This window comes from Hemibagrus wyckioides, linkage group LG21 (assembly GCF_019097595.1).
Source record: "Hemibagrus wyckioides isolate EC202008001 linkage group LG21, SWU_Hwy_1.0, whole genome shotgun sequence".
NCBI classification, from domain to species: Eukaryota; Metazoa; Chordata; class Actinopteri; order Siluriformes; family Bagridae; genus Hemibagrus; species Hemibagrus wyckioides.
In genome coordinates, this window is record NC_080730.1 from 12767213 (window position 1) to 12795136 (window position 27924).

Here is a 27924-nt window from a genome sequence, read left to right on the forward strand (position 1 = left end):
ATCATTAAAAAAGTGTTTATGCAGGGACAGGAACAGGGTTATATTAGGCTTTGCTATTATGTACAACTGTAAATTGACTCGGTATATCTACAGCTCATATCCATAGTAAATGTAATCATATAGAAGACTTATAGATTGTCGTTGTATCTTTGCTATGTTTAAAAATTATGACTGGAAAGTAAAAGTTCTGTACCTTTGATGTGGGAGGTGCAGGTAAGAATAAAAAACTTTAAAATGGATAAGGATAATGGATAATACGTAATAAAATCCTGCTCTGGTAACATTATACTGGGAGTAGTCCTGATCCAATCCATATATACTGGGAAATAACAAAAAATATTTTTTCCCATTTGGCTGTAAATCTTTTATCACAATTAGGCCATGCATGTGCAAACCTATACGGCACATAAATAAGATGTATAATAGTGCCATAAATATTACCACAGTAAGGTGATTAACTGAAGTGCACTCTAACCCACTGCATTGTGTAACATCTGTCTCCCTGGACTTTTTACAGCATATCTGGCAAACACTTTATTTCTGGTTATTGATTCTTTTACATAACACTTGATAAAGAAACTATGATAATAATGGTTTTGATAACTAAATAACCTTGATGTATTAAGATAAACTCATAAGCCTTACCGCCTTTATTATCAGATACTATTTGTTTGACCACTGTGTCTATGGCAACCTAAAACTAAGACCTAAGTCTCACACACACACACACACAAACTTGGGTGCACATTGTAAGAATGAGTTGAGTTTGTTGGCTCTATAATGTTTCAGAAGTGACTACTTACGCTAATTAGTATACTTCTTGTTTTGTGTTTTTAGCAAAATAAAAAGTAAACTTTCATTTGAATACTCATTTAGATACAATCCTCATGCTGCCAAACACTGGCAACAACCTATAAAAAAAGAATTTTTTCTACATGGTGATTCACATTGTGTCTGTATACCATGAGCATATCATGAACATATCATCTCAATATCGGGCCTCATTTATCATGTTAGATATGAGGGGATTTATTTGTAAAACATTCATAGGAACATTTATACAATACAACTGGTATCAAGAAAATTCCATAATTTGCAAAAAAATGTTCGTATTTTACTCATGTTCCTGAAATTGTGTAAATCTACAAATAATAAGACTAACTAATTTAAACATCAACTTAAAATTTTATAAATCACATTGAGATTAGGAGATACAGATTAGGGCTGTCAGGTATTAAAAGATTCTGTATTTTAGTTAGATACAAAAAAGGCATCAACAAAAGAAATACTGAATATGAAAAAAGAAAGCAAGCCAAGATAAATCCATAAATTAAGACAAATCAAACCAGTCAGGCAATTAGGAATGCCACTGTAATACTTGGAAAAGGGGCAGCATAAATGGATATATTGATTACATTTTCCATGCCATCTGCTTTAAATGCTGCTATTTTTTAGAGCCAGTACTAAGGGCCTGATAGGGATCTGATCTCATTTGTCTCAAGATTGGTCAAATTGATGTGTAATCTTGTACCATCTTCAGGCTTGCTATGACTCTCAGATAGTTTAGTCTGACTTACAAAAATATTTACAAATAACTTTACTGAAAAAATTGATAAATGAGGCCCATAGTAAGTATATTGATCTTGACCTGTTAAAGTCTATGTGCCTGTTATCACTTATGTATAATGATGACTAAAATGAAAAGGTTTTCAATACTAGTTGTTTTTGTTAAAAATCATTTTTCATACAAAAGATTAAGTCAAATGATCTTTGTCTGATTTATTCATTAAAACCCAGGCACTCACCCTCCCCCAACCTCCGTAACTGGAGCCCCCAATTCTTAAAGTCACACCCCACCTGGGGCATAACCAGACAATATCTGTGGGGTATTACATTTACACTGGCTAATCATAGCAGTGATAAGCCAGTTACAATGAAAAACATAGCATGCCAGAGCAAGAATAATATGCTGAAGGATCTGAGGCTTCCCACACTGTTGTTTTGAACCATCATTCCAGTTCCTGTAGAACATACACAAAAATCATCTCCTTATATATTGATTAAACAAATACAGAAACTATGATTAAGTATTGCATCCTTTTAAATATTTGCTGCTTAAAACTAGTAAACATTTTTATTTTTTTGCATTTTCTTTGCAAATGATAGGCAACATACCTGAATCTCGAGATACTATTATCTCGTGAGCTGGTCCATCACCTCCATCTCCCCAAGATCGGATTTCCAGGACCACATAGCCATTATCTTTAGGAAGTGGAAGGCTGATTGATGCCTTGCCTTTGTCTAACACCTTTAGAGCTGACTGTCCCTCATGCTTGTATAGGACCTATGAAAATGGGGAGAATATAAATAGGCAGATAACTGGTATCTTCTTAGCCAATTAAATGTCCTGTACCTTTTAACTTTATCTGTTTTAAGTCAAATATGGTAAGATAGCAACAAAGACGGATTCTTTTAGAAAAGACAAACCAGAAGTGCTTGTGTATCCTATGCGAAATACAGGGTGGGGCGCAAAAACTTCCCTTTTTTGAAGGTGAATGAAAGAAAAATTGTGGCTGATAAACAAAATTTATTTTTGATAATGAAAGAACATAATTTCAAATTTCAAATCATGCTGTTTTAAACAAAATATCTTGAAGGTGGTGGCCACCGTTCCCACCCAGTTTTGAGGGCAATGTTCCCTGGACGGCTCATCTCGATTCGAGGTGACATCCCGTGGGCGGCGCGCTCGCCCGATCTAATGCCCTGTGATTTTTTTTATGGGGTAACCTCAAAGCAGAGGTTTTTAAACATCGCCCCACAATCCTGCTTCAGCTGAAGAATGTTATTCGGCAGGAAATAGCCCGAATTCCAGTGGACATGTTGGAACGTGTAGAGGGAAACGTCAGAAATTGGTTGCATCAGTGCATAGAGAATGGTGACCACCACCTTCAAGATATTTTGTTTAAAACAGCATAATTTGAAATTATGTTCTTTCATTATCAAAAAAAAAATTTGTTTTTTTTGCGTGAGTTTTTGCGCCCCACCCTGTATCACCTCCAAGCTAAGAAACTGGGAGCAGTTTGCACCCTCTGCAAATTTGTCCTCTGCAAATGATCCGAAAGCACCTGCATGACTTGTTTTTAACCTTCCTTAGTTCTCACACAGCACCCAACTGCTTTGCCCCCTCCACTGGCTTCCAATAACTGCACGCCTCAGATTTAAAACACTGATGCTTGCCTACAAAGCCAAAAAATGGACCAGCACCCTTACCTCAAAGCTCTTATCACTCCTCTCACTGCATAAAGCTTCCTCTGATCTACTAGCACTGTACGACTGGTCTCCCCACCTCTCAGGGTACAAGGTAGAAATATATGAAGACTCTTTCCCTAGATGTCTGAATAGCTGAGTCACTGGCGACCTTCATACTACATACAAGTCTTCCTAAAATACTTAAATTAGCACAGATATTTTTCATGATAGTTTTATGTATTTTTTTTTTTTAAAAATGCTATATTTCCTGCAATAGAATTTTAGAATGAAGGTATCCTTAGTCCGTAACCTAGTGAACCAGAGACTTCAAAGCAATTTTGTGGTCACTCTGGAAAGGGGCGTCCGCCAAATGCTATGAAGGTAAATGTACTGTAAACAATCAATATACAATCATATATAATCAATTAGTTGTCACCTCAATTCATTCAATCACCTCAAGTCATTTAAATAAATGCATGGATCCAACTCACCAAGTCATTTCACTCCTACCAGTTGTGACCAATTTCGTATAAGCCTCCAGATAATATGTTTGACTCTTTTTTGTTTACACCACACTGAAATGTAGTCATTAGGTTGATGTAACATAAAAAATATTTAAATGAGCCAACTGCAAAGTAAAAAAAAAAGATGGCATTCCAGAAATAAATAACACTTTAAATTTAACCAAGGAGGAGGAAATTAACAAGACAGTTGCTGTATGGTTCTTTTATACATCGATCAGCCATAACATTATGACCACTGGCAGGTGAAGTGAATAACACTGATTATCTCCTCATCATGGCACCTGCTAGTGGGTGGGATATATTAGGCAGCAAGTGAACATTTTGTCCTCAAAGTTGATGTTAGAAGCAGGAAAAATAGGCAAGTGTAAGGATTTCAGCAAGGTTGACAAGGGTCAAAAAGGGATGGCTAGATGACTGGATCAGAGCATCTCCAAAACTGCAGCTCTTGAGGGTTGTTCCCGGTCTGCAGTGTTCAGTATCTATAAAAAGTGGTCCAAGGAAGGAACAGTGGTGAACCGGCGACAGGGTCATGGGCGGCTAAGGCTCATTGATGTACGCAGGGAGCGAAGGCTGGCCCGTGTGGTCCTATACAACAGACAAGCGACTGTTGCTCAATTTACTGAAGAAGTTAATGCTAGTTCTGATAGAAAGGTGTAAGAATACATTTTGTTGCGTATGGGGCTGCATAGCCTTGCTGACCCTTGTGCACTACCGAAAGTGCCAACAATGGGCACATGAGCATCAGAAATGGACCACGGAGCAATGGAAGAAAGTGGCCTGGTCTGATGAATCACGTGGATGGCCGGGTGCCTGTGGGTTGCTTACCTGGGGAACACATGGGACCAGGATGCTCTATGGGAAGAAGGCAAGCCGGCGGAGGCAATGTCATGCTTTGGGCAATGTTCTATAGGGAAACCTTGGGTTCTGACATCCATGTGGATGTTACTTTGACACGTAGCACCTACCTAAGCATTGTTACAGACCATGTACACCCTTTCAAGGAAACAGTATTCACTTGTGGCTGTGGCCTTTTTTGGCAGGATAATGTGCCATGCCACAAAGCAAAAATGGTTTAGAAATGGTTTGATGAGTACAGTAAGAAATTTGAGTTGTTGACTTGGCCTCCAAATTACCCAAATTTCAATCTAATCGAGCATCTGTGGGATGTGCTGGACAAACAAGTCCGATCCATGGAGGACCCACCTCACAACTTACAGGACTTAAAGGATCTGCTGCTAACATCTTGGTGCCAGATACCATTGCACACCTACAGGGATCCATGCCTCAATGGGTCAGGGCTGTTTTGGCTGCAAAAAGTGGACCAACACAATATTAGGCAGGTGGTCATAATTTTATGGCTGATCAGTGTATGTGCTCATCACTTTAAAATTATTTAGAAATGTATATCCAGATTTGTCCAACATATGTAGTTCATACTGTATGTGCTGTTTTTTCTTTACTGAAGTGGTTCCTTGAAATTATTTGCTGAAAAGCATTTTACTCTGTTTACCCTGTTTTTAGTGGCAACCTCCTCAATCACTTATCTTATAAATCCACAATAGCATTTAAACTTAATCTAGTTTCATTTTGTTCAGGACTGGAAGCAACGTAAGTTCATTTAACAAAGACAATTTAAAATCACTGATTAACAATACTGCATTAGGATCTAATAATGCATGCCCCCGTGTGCCACTTACTTTGTAGCCCTGCACTGTAGACTCATTGTCCATAGATTTAACATGATCCCATCTCACTGTTACCCACGAACCATCTGTCTTCCATGAAACATTCCCTGGAGGACGGTTAGGGGCTGAAAATGAAGACATGCAAATGATCTAATCAGTCTTGTAGCATTCACATTGTTCTTAATTTAAGAAAATGTAATTTTCTATTTGATAGATTTAACAGGTTTATCATTAGACTTGGCACTAGAACAGCTAGGTGCTTTACTTGATGCCTTACTTGTAAGTTACTTTTAAAAAACTATAAAACAGCAACATAATAACTATTACAATATTAATGCACAATGCACTTTTCTGAGATATTGCAGGTATTTTATAGGTATATATTATATTACAGGTATACATTGCTACATATATATATATATATAAGCAGATTTCCAATTTTATACTGAATCTTTAAAACTGTAGAATGTACGTATTTACTTGTTATTATTTACTTACTAGTAGAATATATGACTACTATTAGAGTATTTTAATAAATTTTTTTACTTATTTTTATAGACATTCCAGAATAAACTACTCTTTGTAACACTACTATTTTGCCTAAATGTGCGAGAATTGTGCCATGATATTTTTGTCATATTGCCACCCCAACTATGCATCAAGATAAGTATGATAAAAATCCCAAAGTCATTTTCCACTATCAACAATGGTCCCCAGGAATGTCAATAAATCAAAACTTTTACGGGGTTTCTTAGTGATGACAGTGGTGCGTGGAGAGGGTGGCCCAGTGCCAGCACTGTTATAGGCCAGAACAGTGACATGATAAAGTGTGTTGGGTCTTAATCCAGCCACCCGTGCTGTATTCTCTAGACCAGCTGTTCGCACACGGTCTGCTGCAGCTTCCCGCTCATGCTGCCTCCAGTACCGGATCTACAAAGAGATGACACAATAGTTAAAGAACACAGGAATATGTAGTATCTTCATTATCTTTTATGCTGTTTCATATAATTACAATGAGAGATTACATGGTCCCATTGTTCTTATTCTTTCAACTTCTTTCCATTAATAAAACTCTCTATATATGTTAATTTTTTTCCACAACTAAAATCTCTTGTCACTTATTTTGTAATAGACCATTACAGACATTTAAGTTTTTAGGCTTTGTAATAACTTGACAAGAGATTGAACATTATGTGATTACATATATTACCTACAACAGCGCAATTCAATCATTTATAGTATTATACATTATTCTTTGAACTAGTCTCAGTCCAACACATTTTTCTTTTTCTTAATTTCTAAACATTTATGATATGAGGTTAATATAACTGATAACTGATAAATGCTGCTTAAATATTGACACAGAAATCATAGATTTTTAGAATATGATGAACTCTGGTTTCCCCATTACTTCTACAATTATCTGATATCTGATGATATGGATCATGTTTATTAGATATTAATAACTGAATATTAAGTATTAGGAAGTAAACCTCATAGCCACGCAGTACTCCATTGCTGCCAAAATGCTGAATGGGGTCCCAAGAGACTTGGATTTCAAAGGCTGTTAATGCTGAGGCATTGATCTTGCGGGGTGACACTGTGGGCTCTGAAGGAGATACAATTCTTCATTTCAATGACTTTGAATTTCATAAAACACTTTTCTGTGTTAGTATTAAGCCCTTCTAAGTTAATTACGTGATTGTGGCATCAACTACTTATATAAAATATAATGATATATGGAATATATTTTGACAATGATTCAGTGCAGTTCCCTTCTCAAAAGTCTTCTACAGCCTCATTCTTAGGTTTTATACATGTCTTACCCTCTTCAGCCGAGTGAACCAAGGCTATCTGACTGAAAGGGCCTTCGCCTTTCCTGTTGTAGGCTTTGATTTTAACTTCAAAGGGGCAGTATGGTGTGAGACTCTGGTTACTGTAGACGTAACGTGAAGACTCCACATTAGGAACACGGACCACCATCCATGTTTGTGCCTCCAACTTCTTAAATGCCAAGATGTAGCCAAAGCCATCACCATTTTGATATTCCCTTGCCATGGGCTATATATCACATGGACGGGGAAAAACACATTCAGTTGATGTGTGATCAGCATATATATAAATATATATATAAATATATATATAAATATATATATACACTACCACTCAAAAGTTTGGGATCACTTGCATTTTTCAGCTTGATTTGAGCTATGGAGGAAGACTCCATCGGCCAATCCATCTTGTAGGAGATGCTCCAGGAAGCATGGGGTGAAATCTCATCAGAATATCTTGAAAAATTGACAGTTAGAATGCCCAGGCTGTAATTGCTGCAAAAGGTGTTTTTTTTATGAAGGCAAAGTTTGAAGAAAACATTTATCATTTCCATCAAAATCATTATTTCTAACTCTGACATGTCGGCATGTCCTGGTCTTTTGCTATATTTTCTATTCAGACTAATTTCATGTATGTTTCCTTGGAAAACAATAAAATTTTTGAGTGATCCCAAACTTTTGAGAGATGATATATATATATATAAAATATTATAAAAAGTATGTAATAACACTGTTCACGCACTGTCCATGTGATGATGAGCTCATTGCGATCTCCTCCTCCTCCACCTAGACCACTGGGTGCCACTGTTGGTGCTGAGAACACAACCACATACAGATCTCTGAATTTTCTATGACCTCAAGCAATTTCGTGATCCACTACCACAATTTATTAATAAATATCCTACGTCTTACATTTTTACATTTGTTTAAATAGCAATATGATTCACACACACACACACACACACACACACACACACACACACACACACACACACACATATATATATATATATATATATATATATATATATATATATATATATATATATACTGTATATGTGGATTTTTTTGAGTTCTCTGACCTGCCTGCTTGGTGCGGGTTGTTTGTGAAGGCATGCTGGGTTCCCCACTACCCAGAATGTTGCTGGCGATAACCTGGAACTGATAGTCCATCCATGGTCGTAAGTCAATTACACGTGCAAATTCAGCATTGCCCTCGATATTAGCAGGTTCTAAGTAGACAATATATGAAAAAACATCTGATTACTATTAATATGACTGAATAGCAAATCAACCACTAACTGGCACCAACAGAAAGTAGTATTATATGTTAAAGTCTTATTTTTGTGCAAACACAATTTTAACATAGCATTACAATGTGTCCATTTTGCTGACCTGATTAAAAATAAATCACTTTTGCATGACACATTATGTGTGACACATAAAAACTGTTGGAGCAGTGGTATTTTGGAAGCCACTTTTGTCTAGACTTAACTTAGATAATGGTACACTGCACTAGGACAAAGCAAAAGTATTAGGCATTCCATTAGTTTTTTACAACATTACTTATTACACACGACTTCAACAGGCTATTTTATCCAAATGCTAATTAAATATAACTGATTAGATTAATACTTCCTTAGAAATGGAATCACAATATTTACACAGTATTCATTAAACACTGTACATCCTATAAGTAACACAATAAATAAAATTAAATAGCTATTTGTTTTAATTCCATCATGAAGAATTTTCCAAATATAAATGCTCACGAGTGAGCATCCCAAAAAATTGCATGTTGGTCCCAAAAATATCAAACTATGACAAACCCAAAAAACACTCAGGCCTTCTGTGTTTTCTTAAAAATCACCAGAATTAGTGTTTTACCTGTCCTCATTCTCCTCCAGTCATGTGAGTACTCAGAGCGGCCCATGATGACATATTTCCCAATGGGGCTGTGGTTGTCATAGCCACGACTCCACCTTAGCTCCAGTGATGTTTCATTCACATTCTTAACCACCAAACCCCCGGGAGGCCCAGGAGGGCCTGGAGTAAAAAAAAAAAAAAAAAAAGCAAAAGAGAGAGACCATGTACATTCAGAGTAACATTTTTCTCTATTGCATTTGGCAGACTCACTTAATCAGAGCAACTGACATTTTATATAATTTATACAACTGAGCAATTCATGGTTAAGGGCCTTGCTCAAAGGCCCAGTTTGATAGTCCTGGGATTTAGACTCACAACTTTCCCAACAGTAGGCCAACACCTTAACCACTGAGCCACCACTGCCAAGAGTACCAGAGGTAAATTGTTTCTGAGAGCTTCAAATTCCATGAGAGTTATGGTGTTTTCTTCAACAAAAGCATATACCTTTATTCATATTTTTTAGCTCAGTGTAACACTTATAATACTCTACAATAAACATTATATTTTATATGATAAAACAGTATGGTAAAGAGTATATAACAGTAGAACAGGCATTGCCTTAGGTCTCCTAAACTCACATTAACATACACACACACACACACACACAAACACACACACATACATGCACACTCACCCCTAACAACCAGTCGGGCAGATGCTGTTGCACTGTCTACAACTGTCTGCGCTGAACAGGTGTAGATGCCTGCTTGGCTTAATTGGGCATTCATGATGACCAGGTCACCGACGGTTTCTTTCTACAGAGCATGATGAGCAAAGCAAAGGGAGTTTTTGAATAAATCTGGATTATTATTGCATTATTATGTTAATTTAATGATTCACATAAAAATACTAAGCACAACCACATACAACTGACAGCAGAAAAAGGGAAACCAATTGTGAAAACCAATTTCACTTTGAAGCATTTCTCATTAAAAGACAGTTCAAAGGCTGCTGAGATGTGTGAATACAAAAGCTACTCCTGCCCAATTCATAATAAACATCACCACCCTCACTGCAACATGGTTTTGCTTAAATAAAGCCAGAATTACATAATTACTGAGAAAATGGCTTCAGATTTGCTGACTGCAAGTAAAATGGGTAAATCAGAGAAAAAACATAATATATTTTGCAGTCCATCCTCATTTGGTTTTTATGATCATGGTAAAATTGAACACAAAAATAAAGCATTTACCCCATCCATTCGATGGTAGTGTCCGTTTGGTTGCTCCAGGTCTAGCACAACCCCATTAAGGGACCAGGTAAAGGTGAGGTCCATGGTTGGATCATGTGATGCGTGACACTGTAGGGTGACATTATCCCCCTGGTTGATGTCGGCATTTGAAGGTGCCAATGTAATTTTGGTTGCATCTGTTTGTAAAAGGATAAAATATCAAGAGTTAATAGAGAAGCAAGTCCAGAATCATCATGTAATGATGAATCATCATGTTTATTTGAAAGCTACTTAACGTTGCCTTATTCCACTTGATTAGTAATATTATGTGGAAACAAATGTAAGTCCCTTTGTTTGTTGAGGGGATATTCTTGATGAGATGTGTGTGAAATGACCCAAGGGAAAATGACCCAAGAATTTTAAGGCTGCATGTTGGACATGTGCTTTCTAGATATTTGTGGTGATTACTAGTTTTAGATTACTGGTTTAATAAAAACAATGTAATGGGCCATGTTGAACAGATCAGGACATGTTCATGAAGATTCATACCTCTGACTGACAGATGGCCGGTGCTGTTGGCTTTGCCCAAGTAATTCTCAGCAAAGCAAGTGTACTTTCCTTCATCTGCACGGCTGATGTTATAAATCCACAGAACCCCGTCTGGTGTGACTGTAACCCTGCATTGAGTTTCTTCAAGTTATTCCTCAGATCTTTCACCAACACAACTTGGAGCTGAGGCTTCATAACCTATTAGCTACTACATTCATAATTTCAACATTTCATTTTAATTTCACTAAACTATGAAAAAAAAAAAAAAAAATAAAGCCCATTTGGGCCTACTGTGAAAAACAGAAATGCTGCCCAATATGATAAAATCAAATTCAATTCTAACATAGGAGTCTCCTTAAAGTTATTTATCGAAATATTTGTATAATGTTTATCTACTCACACCATTCTTCTTGAAAAACACATGAGGGAGATTATGGCAGATGTTACCTGCTGCTGTTGGTAAGGAGTTCCGTGCCACGGCTCCAGAAGAGCGTGGGTTTAGGAGCAGCACGTGGTTTACACTCCATCTTAACCTGGCCTCCACGAGCAGCCGGGACCAACTTTCTCACTGGGTTCTGCCTAAAATCTGGAGCCTGGACTGAGACCCAGAACAGATGAACAGGAGAGAAAAAAAGATGGAGAAAGGGGAGGAGACAGGAAATGAGGAGAGGGATCACACAGTATGAGAAAAGGGGAGAGAAATATCCTTGGACAATGTAATCACAAATAGTTATGACCAGACTTGGGGTATGATGGGATGGGCAAAACAGGATTTGCAATAGATAGAGCAAGGGATCAGAAAATTCAACAGATTAATGTTTACCACATTCGTTAGTATTGTGAAATGACATTAAACTGTGTAGTAAGTTGGCCAAAGTTGGCCAAGTCATTGGTTTTCATACTTTGGGTTTGGAATGCATTGCATTTGCAAGTAAATGACACCAGTGCCATGCAAACCTAATAGTCTACTTCATTTAATGCAAACATACATGTAGAAAATTAGCTGGAATAGTATATTAATATAAATAAGTTAACTGCGTTAACTGTATTAAATTGTAACTATGTGAATGAAGATGAATGAAATCACAGATATTCTTTATTTATGACAATACAAAGTATGTAATTAAATCAGACCTTAAAAAGAACTGTATTAGCTTAATACTGATTAATTAAAACGAACAACTTATAAATAATACACAATATTTAATTAATAATAATTAGCAATAATTAATATTTATGTCATGATTTTGGAGTTTAATACAGGGTTTGGGTTAGGCAGATTTTGAGGTTTGGAACTGGATTGGTTTTATTCACCACTGTGCTAGTTTTTAGGTAGCTTTAATCTGACAGGCCTGCCAACCTTCATGCATCTTCTGCTCACCTTGAACTCGGAGTTCTGCATTAAAGTAGATGGTGTCATGCTTGTTCTCAGCCACACACTGGTACATCCCTGAATCCTCCAGTGCCAAGTTACTAATTTTTAGGTGACCATTATTAACCTCCACACGATCCTGCACACAAGCAGGAATTCAATTTTTTTTTTTTTGACAAGATTATTATTTCACACTGTATGTGATGTAAAAGTACATCACCACTCTACATGTATAAGTAAACAAATAAATAATTATTCTTAAATGTATCTAGGAGATAAAACAAAGGTATATTTAATATGTAGCTATTGTAACTAACCTGTGAGCTAAGAGGTAGTCCATTGCGAAGCCAGCGTATTAATGGTCTTGGTTTTCCTGCAGCCAAACAACTCCAGTGTAGCTCTGAGCTAATTTCCACCTCAGAATCGCTCATCACCTGGAGCCACTCTGGTTGGGCTACACACAAATTCACACACACCATTACTGTATGAACTCCAATTTTCTGGATTAAAGACTTAATCTTGTAATAACACATTTTATTACACATGTACTAATATTAATTTGCCAGCTAAACTTATATTTGTTATAAATTCTGCTAACATACTTCTCACTAACTAATGTGAATTGTACAATAAAAATAAACTATAATGAAACCAACAGGAAACGCAGGATCATTTATGTTTGAAGTGTTTCAGTTCAAAGTCTACCTTGGACTGAGATCCGACCCTGGTGTGTATCCCGTCCCTCTGAGTTGTAAGCCTCACATTCATACATGCCCTCATCATCAAAGCTTAGGTCAGGAATGGTCAGGATGGAGCTATCTGCACTCGTGCCAACCTTGGAGGGTAAAACTCCATCCACTTTCCTCCAGCGCAACTTAGGTGTAGGACTTAGATAAAGACATTGATGAATAAATAGACAAAATGCCAGAAAAGGTGGATGATATGATTTATATGTATATATTTATGTACATGTACATGTATATGCTATGTACCTGTACTTTGCAATGACAATAAGGTTGTATCTATCTATCTATCTATCTATCTATCTATCTATCTATCTATCTATCTATCTATCTATCTATCTTATAGTATAGTGAATCAGTCAAAGATGTACTGTAAGTGCGCCTAAGCTACTTACTTGCCATAGGCAAAGCACTCCAGCTGTGTGGTGTGACCTGCCAAGGCATAAGTCTCAGAGGGAAAACGCACACAGATGCTGGGGGCTGATTTCCGGGGGTTAGCTAAAAATGTGAATGAATTAATTAATGAATAAATGAAGGGAAGGGAAACCATTCAAATGACAGTAAAACACTTTCCTCTCCTTCAAATATTGGAGCCGGGAGTAAAGAAAACTACAAAAATACTAAAAGAGCTATTTACATAGATCAATAGTGAAATGATCATTAGTGGACTGACATGAGGCCTATCATAGACAAGCAGTGGCCTACAGTCAACACCAGAATTACTTGCACCTTGGAGGAAAATTAAAAACTACTGCAATTATTTTCACTTTCAATTTTACGTTTTTTAAATAATAGGAAAAACTATTTTATTTTAACAAGAATACATTTTTAAAATGTGTGAATAATTACTGACAACTTTATAGAATACTTAAAATAAGTATGAATTCATTCATAGAAAAATATAGTATTTCCCCCAAGAAACTCCATTGTAACCAAAACTTCAACTTCAAAATCAAGCAGAACAACATTAGTGCTGACCATCAGACTGCACTGTGAGCTGAATGGCTTTGCTGAATGTGCTCTTAGTTGTGATGTCCAAGTTTATGGTGGTGAGGCAGAAGTAGTTGCCTGTATCATTGACTTTGGCATTAGCCAGGTACAAGTTGCCTGTCACCTGGGACACAAACCACCTTCCTCCATCTGGCTGGACAAAGCTAGGAAAATCGTTGAGGATCCAACGGTAGGAAAGAGCTAGGAGTAAACAGAGACAAAATGGCATTTTCATTTCATTATCTTCACCTTTGAGAATGGTCCGATTTTTGTCTTGTTTCTGCAACTTACCTGGGTAGTGAGGTGGAGGCTGGCATGCCAGAAAAGTCCCTACTCCCTCATAAACAGTCTGAGGACTCCTGCTTTCTGAAGGAAAGTCTTGGAGATCTAAGAAGAAACAGCAAACAAGGCTTTCAGGTTTAAAAAATATATTGGGTATTTTACACTTAAATCTTTATTGTATTGGGATTCTATACAATTATATACTGGATATTGGAAAATCAACATATCAAATTCATTTCTAAGCAATGAACCCAAATTTTCAAGGGCTTTCATAATTTCATATGAAGCTAATAAAATCTTAGGGAAAGGGGTTTTAAAGTTTCATGGGATAATTAAGGATTTTTAGCTTCCAAAAGAGGTCTGCTAACATATAGGGAAACAGTCTGTTGTAGGGTTATACACAATTAGGGTTCCCTCAGAGAGTCAGCCTCTTAAGGATAAAAGGTCTGGTCCAAACTCACAGCCAAATTTTAGGTTAGCAGCTCGGCTAATAATAGTGCCACAGCGGTTGATGGCAAGACACTGGTATGAGCCAGCATCACGGCCTTGTTGGGGGTTATTGATCACCAGGTTCCCTGCCACCAGAGTATAGTGAGAGTCTTCTTTTATTACCACATCTGTCCCATTAACACGCCACCTGAGCAGAACCACAAACAAAAGAATAACCAAAGTTTAAAAAAGGCCTTATTCCAATAATAGTTTAATATAGCCATATTTGTTATTTGGTATTTTAGAGCTAGATAGTAATTGAAAATTGTGTTACTTGTAGGAGGCTGCAGGACTGGCTCTTGCCTGGCAATTCAGCGTCACTTTGCCCTCAGGCAGCCCCTCTGGGTAAATCAGACTGGATGGCTGCTCTTCAAACACTGGCCCACTGTCATGACCCGAAACACACACGTCCCCACCTGTAAATGAGCAAATTCACAAAGCAAAATAAAATTGTTCATTCATCTCATCCTTAATGATTGCTTACAAAGTCACTGATGGTGTTGAAAGAGTAAACTGGTCTGCAATCTTAACAGTGTATTATAGCTACATTGGTTTTCAATGAGCACTCTATGCATAATTTAGCACTGGTAATTATATTTTTTAAAAAGAAATATAGAATGGCACCTCTGGAACAGTGGGCATTGTTGCTGCCTCAAAGCTACAGGGTCCCTGGGTTTCAACCTGAGTTTCGGATATTTTGTACGTGAAGTTTTTAGCAATCCTTTTGTGGGCATAATATTAAAAAGTTATTTTTAATGTAATAGTTCACTACAATTGCACAATTTGTTGTTCTAATTATAAAATTGTATACATTTTTAATATGCATAAAATTGGAAATATGTAGTGTGGAGTCTTAGGAATCTAATTTTGTGACAGTGTGGGATTTGTGTGTGTGTGTGGTTGTGTCAAAAGTTTGGGTGTGTTGTTGGTCATTTTTAGTGATTTTTGCTTTAAATAATAATTTTGTCCATTAAATGTTGGTTCCTCCCTTAGCAGCAATTAAAGCATTGCAGAACTTAGGCATTCTAGCTGTCAGTTTGTTATGGTAATCTGAGGATGCTTCACCCTATACTTTTTGAAGTACCTATCACAAGTTGGCTCGGCATGATCGACCCTTTTTCAAACCATACAATCAAGCTGCTCCCACAACATCTCAATAAGGTTGAGGTCTGTTGTGCTTTTTGGTCTTTCATTTCTCATCAACGCCAGCATCCTAGTGTTGATGACTGTTGATTTTGAGAGTGGTGTTGTGTGAGAGTTGTACCATTCAATATCTGTTTCTCAAACTAGATTCTCTGATGTATTTGCCATATTGCTCAGTTGAGCACTGGGGCCTCACACTTTCCTCTCTATGCTGGTTAGAGTTACTGCTCTTTAAAAAGAGTAATACACATTATTATATAATTCACATTATTTCAATTTATTGAATTGAAAACGGTGTACTTTTTAAATTGAAAAAGGAAGTGAAGTGAATCTTAACTTTTGACTGGTAGGCATGCAAGGAATCTGGTGAGACATGTAGAGGAAGTGGGGGGTGGCTGATTTGAGGATGAGGAGAAAGATGTAGAAGAGTACAGGTGAATGCTTCTATTCAGTTTATTCGATGTGCAGGTGTCCCCTGGGGATTAACATCCCAGCCCTGTGCTGTGTTTATGGCTACAGCTAATGGAATTGCACAAAAAAACTGCCCTCACATCTGCACAGGTTATTGCGAGGCTGCATGGTTAACATTAACATGGTTAACACCACAACCTAGTGGTGAAACTGCACTAATGGGCATAAAAGACACAATGGATTAAGAGGCAATGAGTAAAAGACAATGACTCATCACTGGTATGTATTTATATTACTAAATATATGCTAAATATAGACACAAGCTTATACAATTGTAATTAGTAAAGCAATGCTTGCTTAATTGTTCATTCAAATTCCCCTACTGGTGAGATGGCTAGTTTATTTGTGGTAAAGCCATTAACATTTAATGCTTAAAATATTTCAGCCCTGAAGTAAAAAAACATCTCTCAAGAAAATTTAATCGTGTCTGCTTACTGACCTAAAATAACACGATCAATAATTAATCTAAAGTCTGGCTTTTTCTGGTACAAGTCCACTCCTATATCATATATGCAATCAAATCACATTACCAGTCATCAACCTGATATTGTACATTTTAGAGGGGACTTGAAACCTCTGTTGCAGGATACAACCATAAATTTACAAACTGGATGTTACAAGGAAGATGCAGATGATGGTTTTATAAAAAGGTGTGTGTGTGGTGGGGCAAACAAAGAGGAAACCAGGAGGTGTACTTACCCACAGTGTAGCTCAAAGCCAGGGAGCAAAGCACTAGTAGAAACAATAGGATCCTCATCTTATATGACCACACCCAAGTGAGAGACAGCTCCTGAACAACATTAGCATTAAAAAGTTAATCAAGCTAATAAAAAACTGATTGTTAATTACTTCCCTCTCAAATAGCAAATGTTGTGTTTCATGCCCTGTGAGCAAGTTTGTTTGTTTGTTTGGGGGGGGGGTATTACATGAAACTTTTACTACATTAAGTTTTACTACATAAAACTTTGAATAGGTGAAAGGACTTAAATAGTTTCAGCTTTGTAACTATAAAATCTGCAAGTCAAATAAACCAAAAATATTTTAACATCTGTCACATGTACGTATACGCACATACCACACTATAAGCATACAAAAGAACAAAAAAGTGTCTTTTTCCACAACTATTCCCCATATTGATCATATTTTCTAAACATTTTTTTTATAAATATAATTGTATTGTTACAAATTTAAGAGATTAAAAGAGGTTTTTAAGAGGTCAATGGCACATTCACTGCTGAAAAGTGAACAAAACATGAAATGATCAAATGTATGAATGTACTACGTCCAAGTTGTTTTGAGAGAGTATTCCAATGTCAACCTCATAACCTAATCTACTCTGCAGGTTCATTGTTTTTTTCTCCCACATCTGGTGCCTTTGTCCAACAGCAGCAGCTCAGAAAACAATCTCAAGTGTAATTGGTAAGGCATCTTACTAGTGGTACAGTACTCTAGCCAATCTAATATCAGTAGAGAGCCTGTGCCGCTCTGTTTGTAGCTTCGATAATACCGGGAGATTCTTGAGAAGTAGACAAAAAATAAAATAAAATAATAGGATTAGGATAAAGATGCAAATTTTACTGTCAGTGTAGATCCCATGTGCATACATGTCCATGCCTTAATAGTTTTGAGCTGTTTGATATTTGTGATTCTTTAAACTGAATAAATTCTCTAACACAGAAACTAATTCAACACCAAAAGCTTTTGGTCAATCTTCTTCTGAAAACAAGAATTCTGTTTAGCTTTTTTAGAGTTTTTATTTATTTTTAGTTATTATTATTATTTTTATTTATTAGGTTGCCTCAGTTTATATAATTTATGTTCAATAAGCTAATGCTCTGCCATAAACCGTTGATACTGATATATAGGTATTTTTTTATCATTACCTCAATCATTTTTAAAGAAACGGGTTCTCAGTCAACATTTGAAAAGAGCAATGAGCACCAGTACACAAAAGTGTCTTGTTGGTAAAGGATAAGAATAGCATCCATTTCTTTCAAGTTCAAGTTACATTTCTTTAGCATAGTAATACTAAATCTAAAATCAAGTTGCCACTTGTTAAATTATTGACCTCTGTGTTGTGTGACCTGTGTCACCTACTGTGAACTAAATGTGATTTGTGAGACTTAAATGAAAGTTCTTTCTTAGCCACTAAATTGTTGTATAAACATGTAATAGATAGATAAAACCTTAAATTATCAGTGTTTCTGGGCAAATAAAAATAAATTCAAAGTTAAAACCATTTTTGAAAATGTACATATGTTCAATTGTTCATCAAGATTAGACTGGTTTTATGCCCAATAGGCACATATATTTTAATTTAAAACGGCTGGTTAACATAATCTATACAAATAAAGAAATTTTAAATCTGATCCAACTAAGTTGTGGTACGTGACAGGGATATCCATATCTCCTTTTTTATTTGCAATGGAGCCACTGGCCACTACTATTAGGCAACATCTCAGTAAAGCACTTATAGTGACTGAGAGCAGACCCCGACATGCAGATGACATACTTTTTTACATTTCTAACCCTAAAAAGTCCATCCCACCATTGCTTGAATTTATTGAAAAATAATTCCACGATTTTTGCATGTATTTCAAGCTATTCTTTCATTTATCCCCGTTCATCATTTTAAACAACTATAATCTATTATAACCCGGTTTATTTGGGCTAATAAGACAGCTAGGGTTAACAATAAACATTTAAATAAGCCTAAGGATCTAGGAGGATTTGGTCTTCCCAATTTTAAATATTATTACTGGGCAGCTAATTTAAATATTTTGACATGGTGGAGGAAGATTTGTTCGGTGGAGTTGGGTGACAAACCAGAATGGCTAGCAATCGAGGAAGCTTCTTACAATGTGACTTCATTATCAGCCCTACTAACAGTCCTATTAAAATAGATATAAACAATGTAGTCATCTCTCAATGGAAATATAGTCATCTCTAATTTGTTAAAATATAGAAACAAATTAAGGTAAAAATTCCAGATATGTATTTACGTTTACTGTTATAATCGGATATTCATATTTATGTCCTTTATATCTATATATTTATCTCATTATGTATTTATTATCGTATTTGCATTTGTATATGCACATCCAATATCTTATATCTTATTGTTTTTTGTTAATTTATCATATATATATATATATATATATATATATATATATATATATATACACACTATATTGCCAAAAGTATTCACTCACCTGCCTTGACTCGCATATGAACTTAAGTGACATCCCATTCCTAATCCATAGGGTTAAATATGATGTCGGTCCACCCTTTGCAGCTATAACAGCTTCAACTCTTCTGGGAAGGCTGTCCACAAGGTTTAGGAGTGTGTTTATGGGAATTTTTGACCATTTTTCCAGAAGCGCATTTGTGAGGTCACACACTGATGTTGGACGAGAAGGCCTGGCTCTTAGTCTCCGCTCTAATTCATCCCAAAGGTGTTCTATCGGGTTGAGGTCAGGACTCTGTGCAGGCCAGTCAAGTTCATCCACACCAGACTCTGTCATCCATGTCTTTATGGACCTTGCTTTGTGCACTGGTGCACAGTCATGTTGGAAGAGGAAGGGGCCAGCTCCAAACTGTTCCCACAAAGTTGGGAGCATGGAATTGTCCAAAATGTCTTGGTATGCTGAAGCATTCAGAGTTCCTTTCACTGGAACTAAGGGGCCAAGCCCAGCTCCTGAAAAACAACCCCACACCATAATCCCCCCTCCACTTGGCACAATGCAGTCAGACAAGTACCGTTCTCCTGGCAACCTCCAAACCCAGACTCGTCCATCAGATTGCCAGATGGAGAAGCGCGATTCGTCACTCCAGAGAACGCGTCTCCACTGCTCTAGAGTCCAGTGGCGGCGTGCTTTACACCACTGCATCCGACGCTTTGCATTGCACTTGGTGATGTATGGCTTGGATGCAGCTGCTCGGCCATGGAAACCCATTCCATGAAGCTCTCTGCGCACTGTTCTTCAGCTAATCTGAAGGCCACATGAAGTTTGGAGGTCTGTAGCGATTGACTCTGCAGAAAGTTGGCGACCTCTTCGCACTATGCGCCTCAGCATCCGCTGACCCCGCTCCGTCAGTTTACGTGGCCTATCACTTCGTGGCTGAGTTGCTGTCGTTCCCAAACACTTCCACGTTCTTATAATACAGCTGACAGTTGACTGTGGAATATTTAGGAGCGAGGAAATTTCACGACTGGATTTGTTGCACAGGTGGCATCCTATCACAGTTCCACGCTGGAATTCACTGAGCTCCTGAGAGCGACCCATTCTTTCACAAATGTTTGTAAAAACAGTCTGCATGCCTAGGTGCTTGATTTTATACATCTGTGGCCATGGAAGTGATTGGAACACCTGATTCTGATTATTTGGATGGGTGAGCGAATACTTTTGGCAATATAGTGTATAACGTAATATATTATACTTAATTTTCATTCACATATTGCATTATGTGGCCTTGCAATATGTAGCCTACAGATTCTTTATGTATTTCTTAAGTCATAAAGTGACATAATAATAGGCTTATTATAAGAGGCATCCTTTTTTTCTTAGCAGCTCCATAAAAACTACTTAAGGCTCCAGGTTTTATAAACCCATGTAATCTCTAGTGGCTACTGCAACAAAGGTGTGAATGTTTCATGCATTATTTGAAGTATACCATATATCCTATCTGCAAGCCTGTGTCTTCTTTACAGCTTATTTATTTAGGCTAAACTTACGACATTATGATGAGCAGTGTAGATCAAGACTATAATTATTCCGATCTTCTTGTATAACTGGCACTGCCTCGTGAACAAAAATATATGTAAACAATTACTTTTACTGACACTTTCAGATCTTATATGCTAAACTCTTCACCTGTCTTAACCTCAGAGTTTATCACCATTTTGCTCTATTCCTGCAGCAAATCATCCTAATGGACTCTTTGACCTGTTTGAAAGATTGTGACCATTAATCAGACGGTCATGGTAATACATTCATTCATTCTCCCCAGCAGATTTGTCTTTCGTTGCTTCCAAATAGAATAAGGCACCATTAGGCCAGACTAACTTACATATACAGACAAATTAATAAACATCATCAAATACATCTAAATTAAGCAGCTTAGACAGTGGATGCCTTATTTTCTCTAGTAAAGCAGCAGGTTAAATCTAATGTATTGTACTTTGACAGAAACTATTCAACTAGTGACGTTCAAATGTATTGGATTTCATAGTAACTGCAGAGCCTTTTCCTTTCGTATCGCTTTTCATAGGTTTCCAATATCATATAGTGTCCATGACTATTTCTCTAAAATATCTGTAAAATGTATTTTTGTTTATGAACGCACTGAATTTTTTACAGAAGCCACTGCAAGCTGTGATGTACTGTGGGCTCGGACACCTTTCTATCCTAGCCAGCATTAACTTTTTCATCAATTTGTGCGACAGTAACTGTTCTGTGGGATCGGATGTGGCTAGCCTTCACTATATATATTCATCAATGAGCGTTGAGCGTCCATGACCCTGGTTCACAGGTTCACCGGTTGTTGTTCCTTGGACCTCTGCATACTGGGAACACAAGGGCAATCGTAATGAGTCAGTCAGAATTATTCACCTTATTTACTGGGCTTATAATGTTCTGGTTCTCTTTGGGAGTGACAGGGTTGGACAGGATTAGGAATGAGTACATCAGAGGGACAGCTCATGTTGGATGTTTGGGGGACAAAGTTAGGGAGGCTAGATTTAGATGGTTTGGACATGTTCAGAGGAGGGAGAGTGAGTATACTGGTAAAAGAATGTTGGACATGGAGCTGCCAGGCAGGAGGCAAAGAGGAAGGCTAAAGAGGAGGTATATGGATGTAATAAATGAGGATATGGGCTAGTGGGTGCAAGTGTTAAGGATGCAGAAGATAGGGATAGGTGGAGAGAGATGATTCGCTGTGGTGACCCCTGAAGGGAAAAGCCGAAAGAAGAAGAAGATAATGTTCTGGCTAAATGGTGTAAAAGAAACATCTAAGACAACAATTGTAGAAAAGGTTGAGGTTAAGAATTTTATACTTTATGGTAATATTAAAATTCTACATGCATTGATTTTGTTAAGACAGAAAGGACACAGTTTTTATCTTCTCACCAGCTGTGTGCCAGCTAAGTTAAGTTATACATATACATTACTGCACAGTGAAGTTTCTTCACATATCCCATCCATGGGGGTTGGGGTCAGAGCGCAGTTGCTCTAGGCGCAAAACTTAAAATTTTCATTCATTCTTATGTATCAGGCCTTGATTGAGCAAATCCTTAAACTGTAAAATAAAGACTCCCAGAAGATTATTGTGGGGAATCAGAAATTGCACATTTGTTTTACAGCTTTTACTATCAAAACATTTCCAATCTGAGTGACATACGAGGGAGACTACTCCAATTTTTCCTTTACAAATCCACTGTGTTGAGTTCAATTGAGTGCACAAAGACAGTGGAGCTGTAGACAGCTGCACCCAGGGAGGCAGCGATAAGCATAATCAGTGACTTCACTGAAAACAGTGCATGTTCTCTTTGACAGCCACAGCATCTGTGTCTGCCTGGAAGACAATAATGCCCTGTTTTCCTGCTTAATTCTTCTTGCCAGATGTAGACAAAGCCTCATCTGTAATACTTAAAGATAAAGGAACCTCCTGCCACAACACTCCCTCTCCTCATCATTTACCTGTTGACTCAGATCTCAGTTGCCACTACATCACATAGCTTTCAGCACACTGGCCTTGTAACCTCTGAAAACTCCACATTCTTCCATGAAATGGCGTGGTCAAAGTGGTCAAGTGGTCAAACATTTATTAGTGATCTTCCACCTTTAGACACTGTGTTAATAGTGAAACGAACCTGGTAAATCAGATGGATTTCAGTCTGGGTTAAATAAGTCCACATTCTCAGACTGAACATTATATTAACATGTGTGGCTGAATAATCTAGTGCTGTAAATGACTCAGCAGTACTATATGAAGATACAGGTTTAGGGGATCGAGATACAGTCATTTCTCAGTAACTAGATAGAATATGCTCACGGCAACCCTAATCTAATTCAGCTACACCTCACTGCAGTTCTTTTACGCTGTAGCTTATATTCACACTAACCATTATACAAACTACAAAGATAATAAGGTTATGTCCTTGAGTAAAAAGAGTCTGCATGCAGAAGACATATGAGTGGGTCTGTCTTTGAGTGGTACAGATGATTGTGTCTTTGAGTTTATATTCAAAACAGACCCTTCAAACACTTCTGAATAAGCTTGATTGCATTCACGGTTTTTGTAATATACTGTATCATGTCAAGTTAGGTTGTTAACATTAACAGTAAATATAATAACATTTACAAATTATTTCACAATATTTAAAATGGTAAGTAGAAATCTCAGAAATCTTGTCAATTTACCTCATGATAGGTATGCTTGTTAGTGCTTGCAGTAACATTTATTAACATTACTCAAAAATCTTCTTGAAGGTTTGTGTTATCTAGATGTTTAACATTTTCAGAAAAATATTATATCATAAAATATACTAATATTTATAAAAACAATTTCTTTGATTTTGTGTTTGATTAAGGCGGTGCAAAGTAGTCTCTTCTGCCCACATAGGCATGTGCCACACTTTACCAAGCATACCTTGCAAATTGTCCCAGATTAACCTGTCCTTACCTAGCCCCCTGAACTCCTGACCACGGATGAACAAATTAAACATTAATGAGAGACATGACTGACAAAACAATTTTCCTTTCTGTTAGAGATCTTAGTTTGAATCTTAAAGATCCAAACTATGATCCAGGTTGACCTTCAGCCTGGCCTTATAATGGCAGTATGCAACTGAAAGATATACAATTGAAATATAAAATATGGTATACAACAGAAATAAAAAAAGAAAAAGCATGCGCATACATAATTCTTTCTTTGTACGTGACGAGACAGATTCTATGATGTCTACAGTGCCCCCTATGGTCTTCTATGTGTCTAAACACACATTCTGCATTTAATATATGGGCTCAAAAACATGCCTGCTGTGGTCTGCAGTCAGACCATGCCTTAAATTGTTACTGTTATTTCAATATTGCTTTGTACGAATGTAGAAATAACGAATAAGCTGTAAAAAGTCTCCCAATTAAGTGGCAGACTTCTTTGGCAGACCATTTGTAGTTGGTGTAACAAATTTCTCATTCCAAGGAGAGGAAACCAAGCTCCATAATGTGCTCATAATATACGGCATCCAAGGACACATTCTGTCAAATACACTGTCAAGTACAGATAATGTATTTCTAGGTGCAAATAGACAGGGTTGTTGGTGAAAATAAAACCTACACCTGTTTAAAAGCAATTATTAACATATCCATAATTTTTTAATGAAAGACATGGCTCAGAAGCCAATTTTCTCATTTTCAATTTTCATTTTTTTTACCTAACCTATAATTCAAGTATTCAAGTATTGTTCAAGAAAACTGTGGAACATAACTAAGGGTAATGCAATGCAGCCTTGCCACTAAATATTCCCCTTATGAGCTGAGAGATATGTGTGCAAAGTTAAATTTTTACATATTTACTTAGAATATACACATCTTAGCCATTTCAGGATGAAAAAATCTGCCCCTAACTTAATCAGGATAGAAAATAAGAGAATTTACTGAATGTTTCTTGAGCCAAGACAGACACATGCCATGGTCAATTCTCAGGGTGAACCAAATCTTAACTATATTATCAACACAGCATCTTCCCAACCAGTCATAAATACAGGCACACCCACTACTTGACTAGCCTGTTAATCAATTTTGGGGACACACAATACAGAAATTCTTTCTCTAACACCCCCCTTCATTTTCAGTTGTGGTTGAACACCTAAGTACATGGCCCACTGATGATCATTTTGGCTGAGGTGGTAAAACATTAGCATTCTACTGTCTGCTTTCCAATGCTGCTTCACTGAGCTTTAATTTACATGACAGTTGTTGTTGCTGCTGTTGTGCCCTCACTCTCCTCTGACTACCCAGGACAGCCCCAAGACATCTACTATCCTAAGTAATGTAGCTTCTAGCATTCCACATGCTGTTTATCTTAAACAACCATTCTTTTCATTATATTCTGAGAATTAAAGTGGAATGATAAAAATTCACCAAATGTTTGAAACCTTAAGGTAAAATTGGATATTTTGTAGTATATTCTAGCAAAGCTTTAACAAATTATAAATTATGTAATTCTACATACTTTAGTTATCATATACCATCAAACCATAATTAACAGAAAATCTGTTAAAAGCAATGCTGTGTTATGATCATTAGAGTTATCATCATTGTCCTCACTGGTTTGATTTTTAAGGTAGCTTTACAAGAATTTACAATACACTAGAGGTACTTTTCTCAACCTACTATGAAGAACATGAATATTAGGCAATAGAGGAAGTGATGGCAGTGTAGCAAGCTCAAAAACATAAAATATTGGAATATTACATTTTATATTCATACTAGAATATAAAATGAGAGCAGCAAGTGAACTAATTAATGTAATTACTGTTGAATTAAACTTAAACAATAATGTCCTGTTTATAAAGACTGTCTGTCTTTATGATTGGCACTAAACTTATAACTAAATATTCAATGTTGTTGTTGTTGTTGCTGATCTTTCAGCTGCTCCCGGCGTGTGAGGGGTCGCCACAGCGGACCAATTGATCCACACAACTTGGCACAGGTTTTACGTCGGATGCCCTTCCTGACGCAACCCTCCCATTTTTATGCGGGCTTGGGACAAGCACAGCATCCAGTGGCTGGGGTTTGGGATAACTAAATCTTCAATGTCTATTCCAAATTCTGAACAAATGGGTCATTATTTAATCCTAAACAAAACACTGTTACTATAGATGGTGACTATCTATTAAAGAGTAAGAAAGGCATTCTCATCATCTGGTTATTATCAGTAACTCTCAGAAGATACTAATCTCTTAGAAGAGCATTCATTCACTGGTAGCTGAACAAAGCAGTCAAGACTGAATCTTTGGGTCATTATCTCATCTTCAGAGTGTGTGCAAAGAATGGTCTTTGTGAAGGCTTAGATGAATAACTTTTTGGGATGAATTTCACTATGCTCTAGTCTTATATCTTATTTTTAACTAATGATTATGATTTTTTTCATATCAGCTGACTTCCCTTAAAAACATACATCTAAACCATCAATGATTCAACCTCATCAATGTTTTTGTTCAAAATTGTACCCAATTTCTCAGGGCTGTTATTTTCTAAAGCAGCACATAGTTCTTGACAGTGAGAAACACACTGAATACTGCTTTAGGGAAACCGGGCCCAAGTTGTTATATAGCCACCAATAGAAGGTTCATTTGCAATAGGATTCCTTGATAATGGTTACTAATTCTTTAAACATTTTCCAGGCTTTACCAGTCTTGAGGTAAAGAGGCAGACGTTTTAATTAGGACTAAGGTTAATTCCCATAGGATTAATTTCAGTAATCAAGGAATCAAGCCTGACTGGCAAAATATGTTAGTGTTTACATCGGACATAGCGATTTTTAACATGTTAAAGGAAGTTAGCAGCTAGTGCACCTGTGCTCGTAGATGCTATGTCAGCTCTTCTGAACACCTGAAGCAAATCGTCACAGGATCCTCACCCGCCGCCAGCAGCCCGTGTACACCAAATACACCAGCTATCATTTCAGGCTTTTCTATATTATATAAACGAGGAGAAACTAGATTACCTGACTATGCTTGGTTATGTTTTATAGCACAGGGACTAAACATTTAAAATTCACAATCCTACTGCTCAATCAAATACATTAAAGAGATGAGGGACCCTTCTGTATTTTACAAAACAAACCATTAAATCTGCGCACCGCGTCCGAAAGAAAAATCCGCCGCAGACCGGGCAGCAAATAAGCAGATGAAAAAGTATATGCCATATAATACATCAATTTCTTACAAGGATTGTGGTCTTACCTTTATCAACAACTCGGAATCGGAATGAGGATGCAATTTTTCCTCCTTGTTCGGTGATGCTGTTCAGCGTGATTTGCGCAAACAGGAGAATGACGCTGCGTGCATCCACCAGCCTGCGATAATATAACAATGAGGGTTATACGGGCTTTAGGTTTTCGAACGGAGTTTCGTTAGGAAGCGCTAATGTGACTATTTTAATGCTTTCTCTCTCTCGCTCTTTCTGCCTTTCATATACTAAATCATTATCCCTCCTTCTTTTCTTTTCCTGCGCCAATCCACCTTCTCATCTCAGAGAATCAGCTCCTCCCTCTCTCTCTCTCTCTCTCTCTCTCTCTCTCTCTCTCTCTCCAGAACAATACAATATAAGGAAAGTCTACTTATAAAAATACATTTCTCTTTTGTTATGGGACTCGGCGTATTGTCTCAGGGTCTTTTAGTGGGGGTGGAGTGTAAAACCTTCCCCAACCCCCTATTTCGCACCTCTCTGATGGAAATTTGAATTTGATTGGAAGCACAAACACGCAGGCTG

At 37.1% G+C, this 27924-nt stretch overlaps 1 protein-coding gene across 1 annotated transcript; it reads right to left on the bottom strand.

Moving 5' to 3' along the window:
* Nucleotides 1–319: 319 nt before the first annotated feature.
* Nucleotides 320–27673, bottom strand: cntn2 (contactin 2). The gene is made up of 23 exons (XM_058373784.1): nucleotides 27396–27673; nucleotides 17126–17216; nucleotides 15087–15228; nucleotides 14785–14960; nucleotides 14333–14428; nucleotides 14030–14242; nucleotides 13447–13549; nucleotides 13014–13195; nucleotides 12626–12762; nucleotides 12318–12447; nucleotides 11384–11534; nucleotides 10937–11064; nucleotides 10409–10584; nucleotides 9851–9971; nucleotides 9178–9336; nucleotides 8373–8522; nucleotides 8033–8103; nucleotides 7285–7519; nucleotides 6952–7067; nucleotides 6202–6388; nucleotides 5471–5583; nucleotides 2176–2344; nucleotides 320–2021 (listed from the first exon to the last, which is right to left on the bottom strand). Exons 2-23 carry the CDS (start codon nucleotides 17181–17183, stop codon nucleotides 1909–1911), a joined length of 3126 nt encoding a protein of 1041 aa, XP_058229767.1. The 5' UTR covers nucleotides 17184–17216; nucleotides 27396–27673; the 3' UTR covers nucleotides 320–1908.
* Nucleotides 27674–27924: the final 251 nt, after the last annotated feature.

What these genes read in the sequence shown, in the direction of transcription:
- cntn2 (XM_058373784.1), bottom strand. Translation starts at nt 17,183, where the DNA reads ATGAGGATCCTATTGTTTCTACTAGTGCTTTGCTCCCTGGCTTTGAGC. An exon ending in GGGTCGGATCTCAGTCCAAG is followed by an intron (nt 12,763 to 13,013) that starts GTAGACTTTGAA and finishes ATTTGTGTGTAG; the next exon opens with CCCAACCAGAGTGGCTCCAG. An exon ending in TGTCATCACTAAGAAACCCC is followed by an intron (nt 5,584 to 6,201) that starts GTAAAAGTTTTG and finishes CTTCATTTTCAG; the next exon opens with CCCCTAACCGTCCTCCAGGG.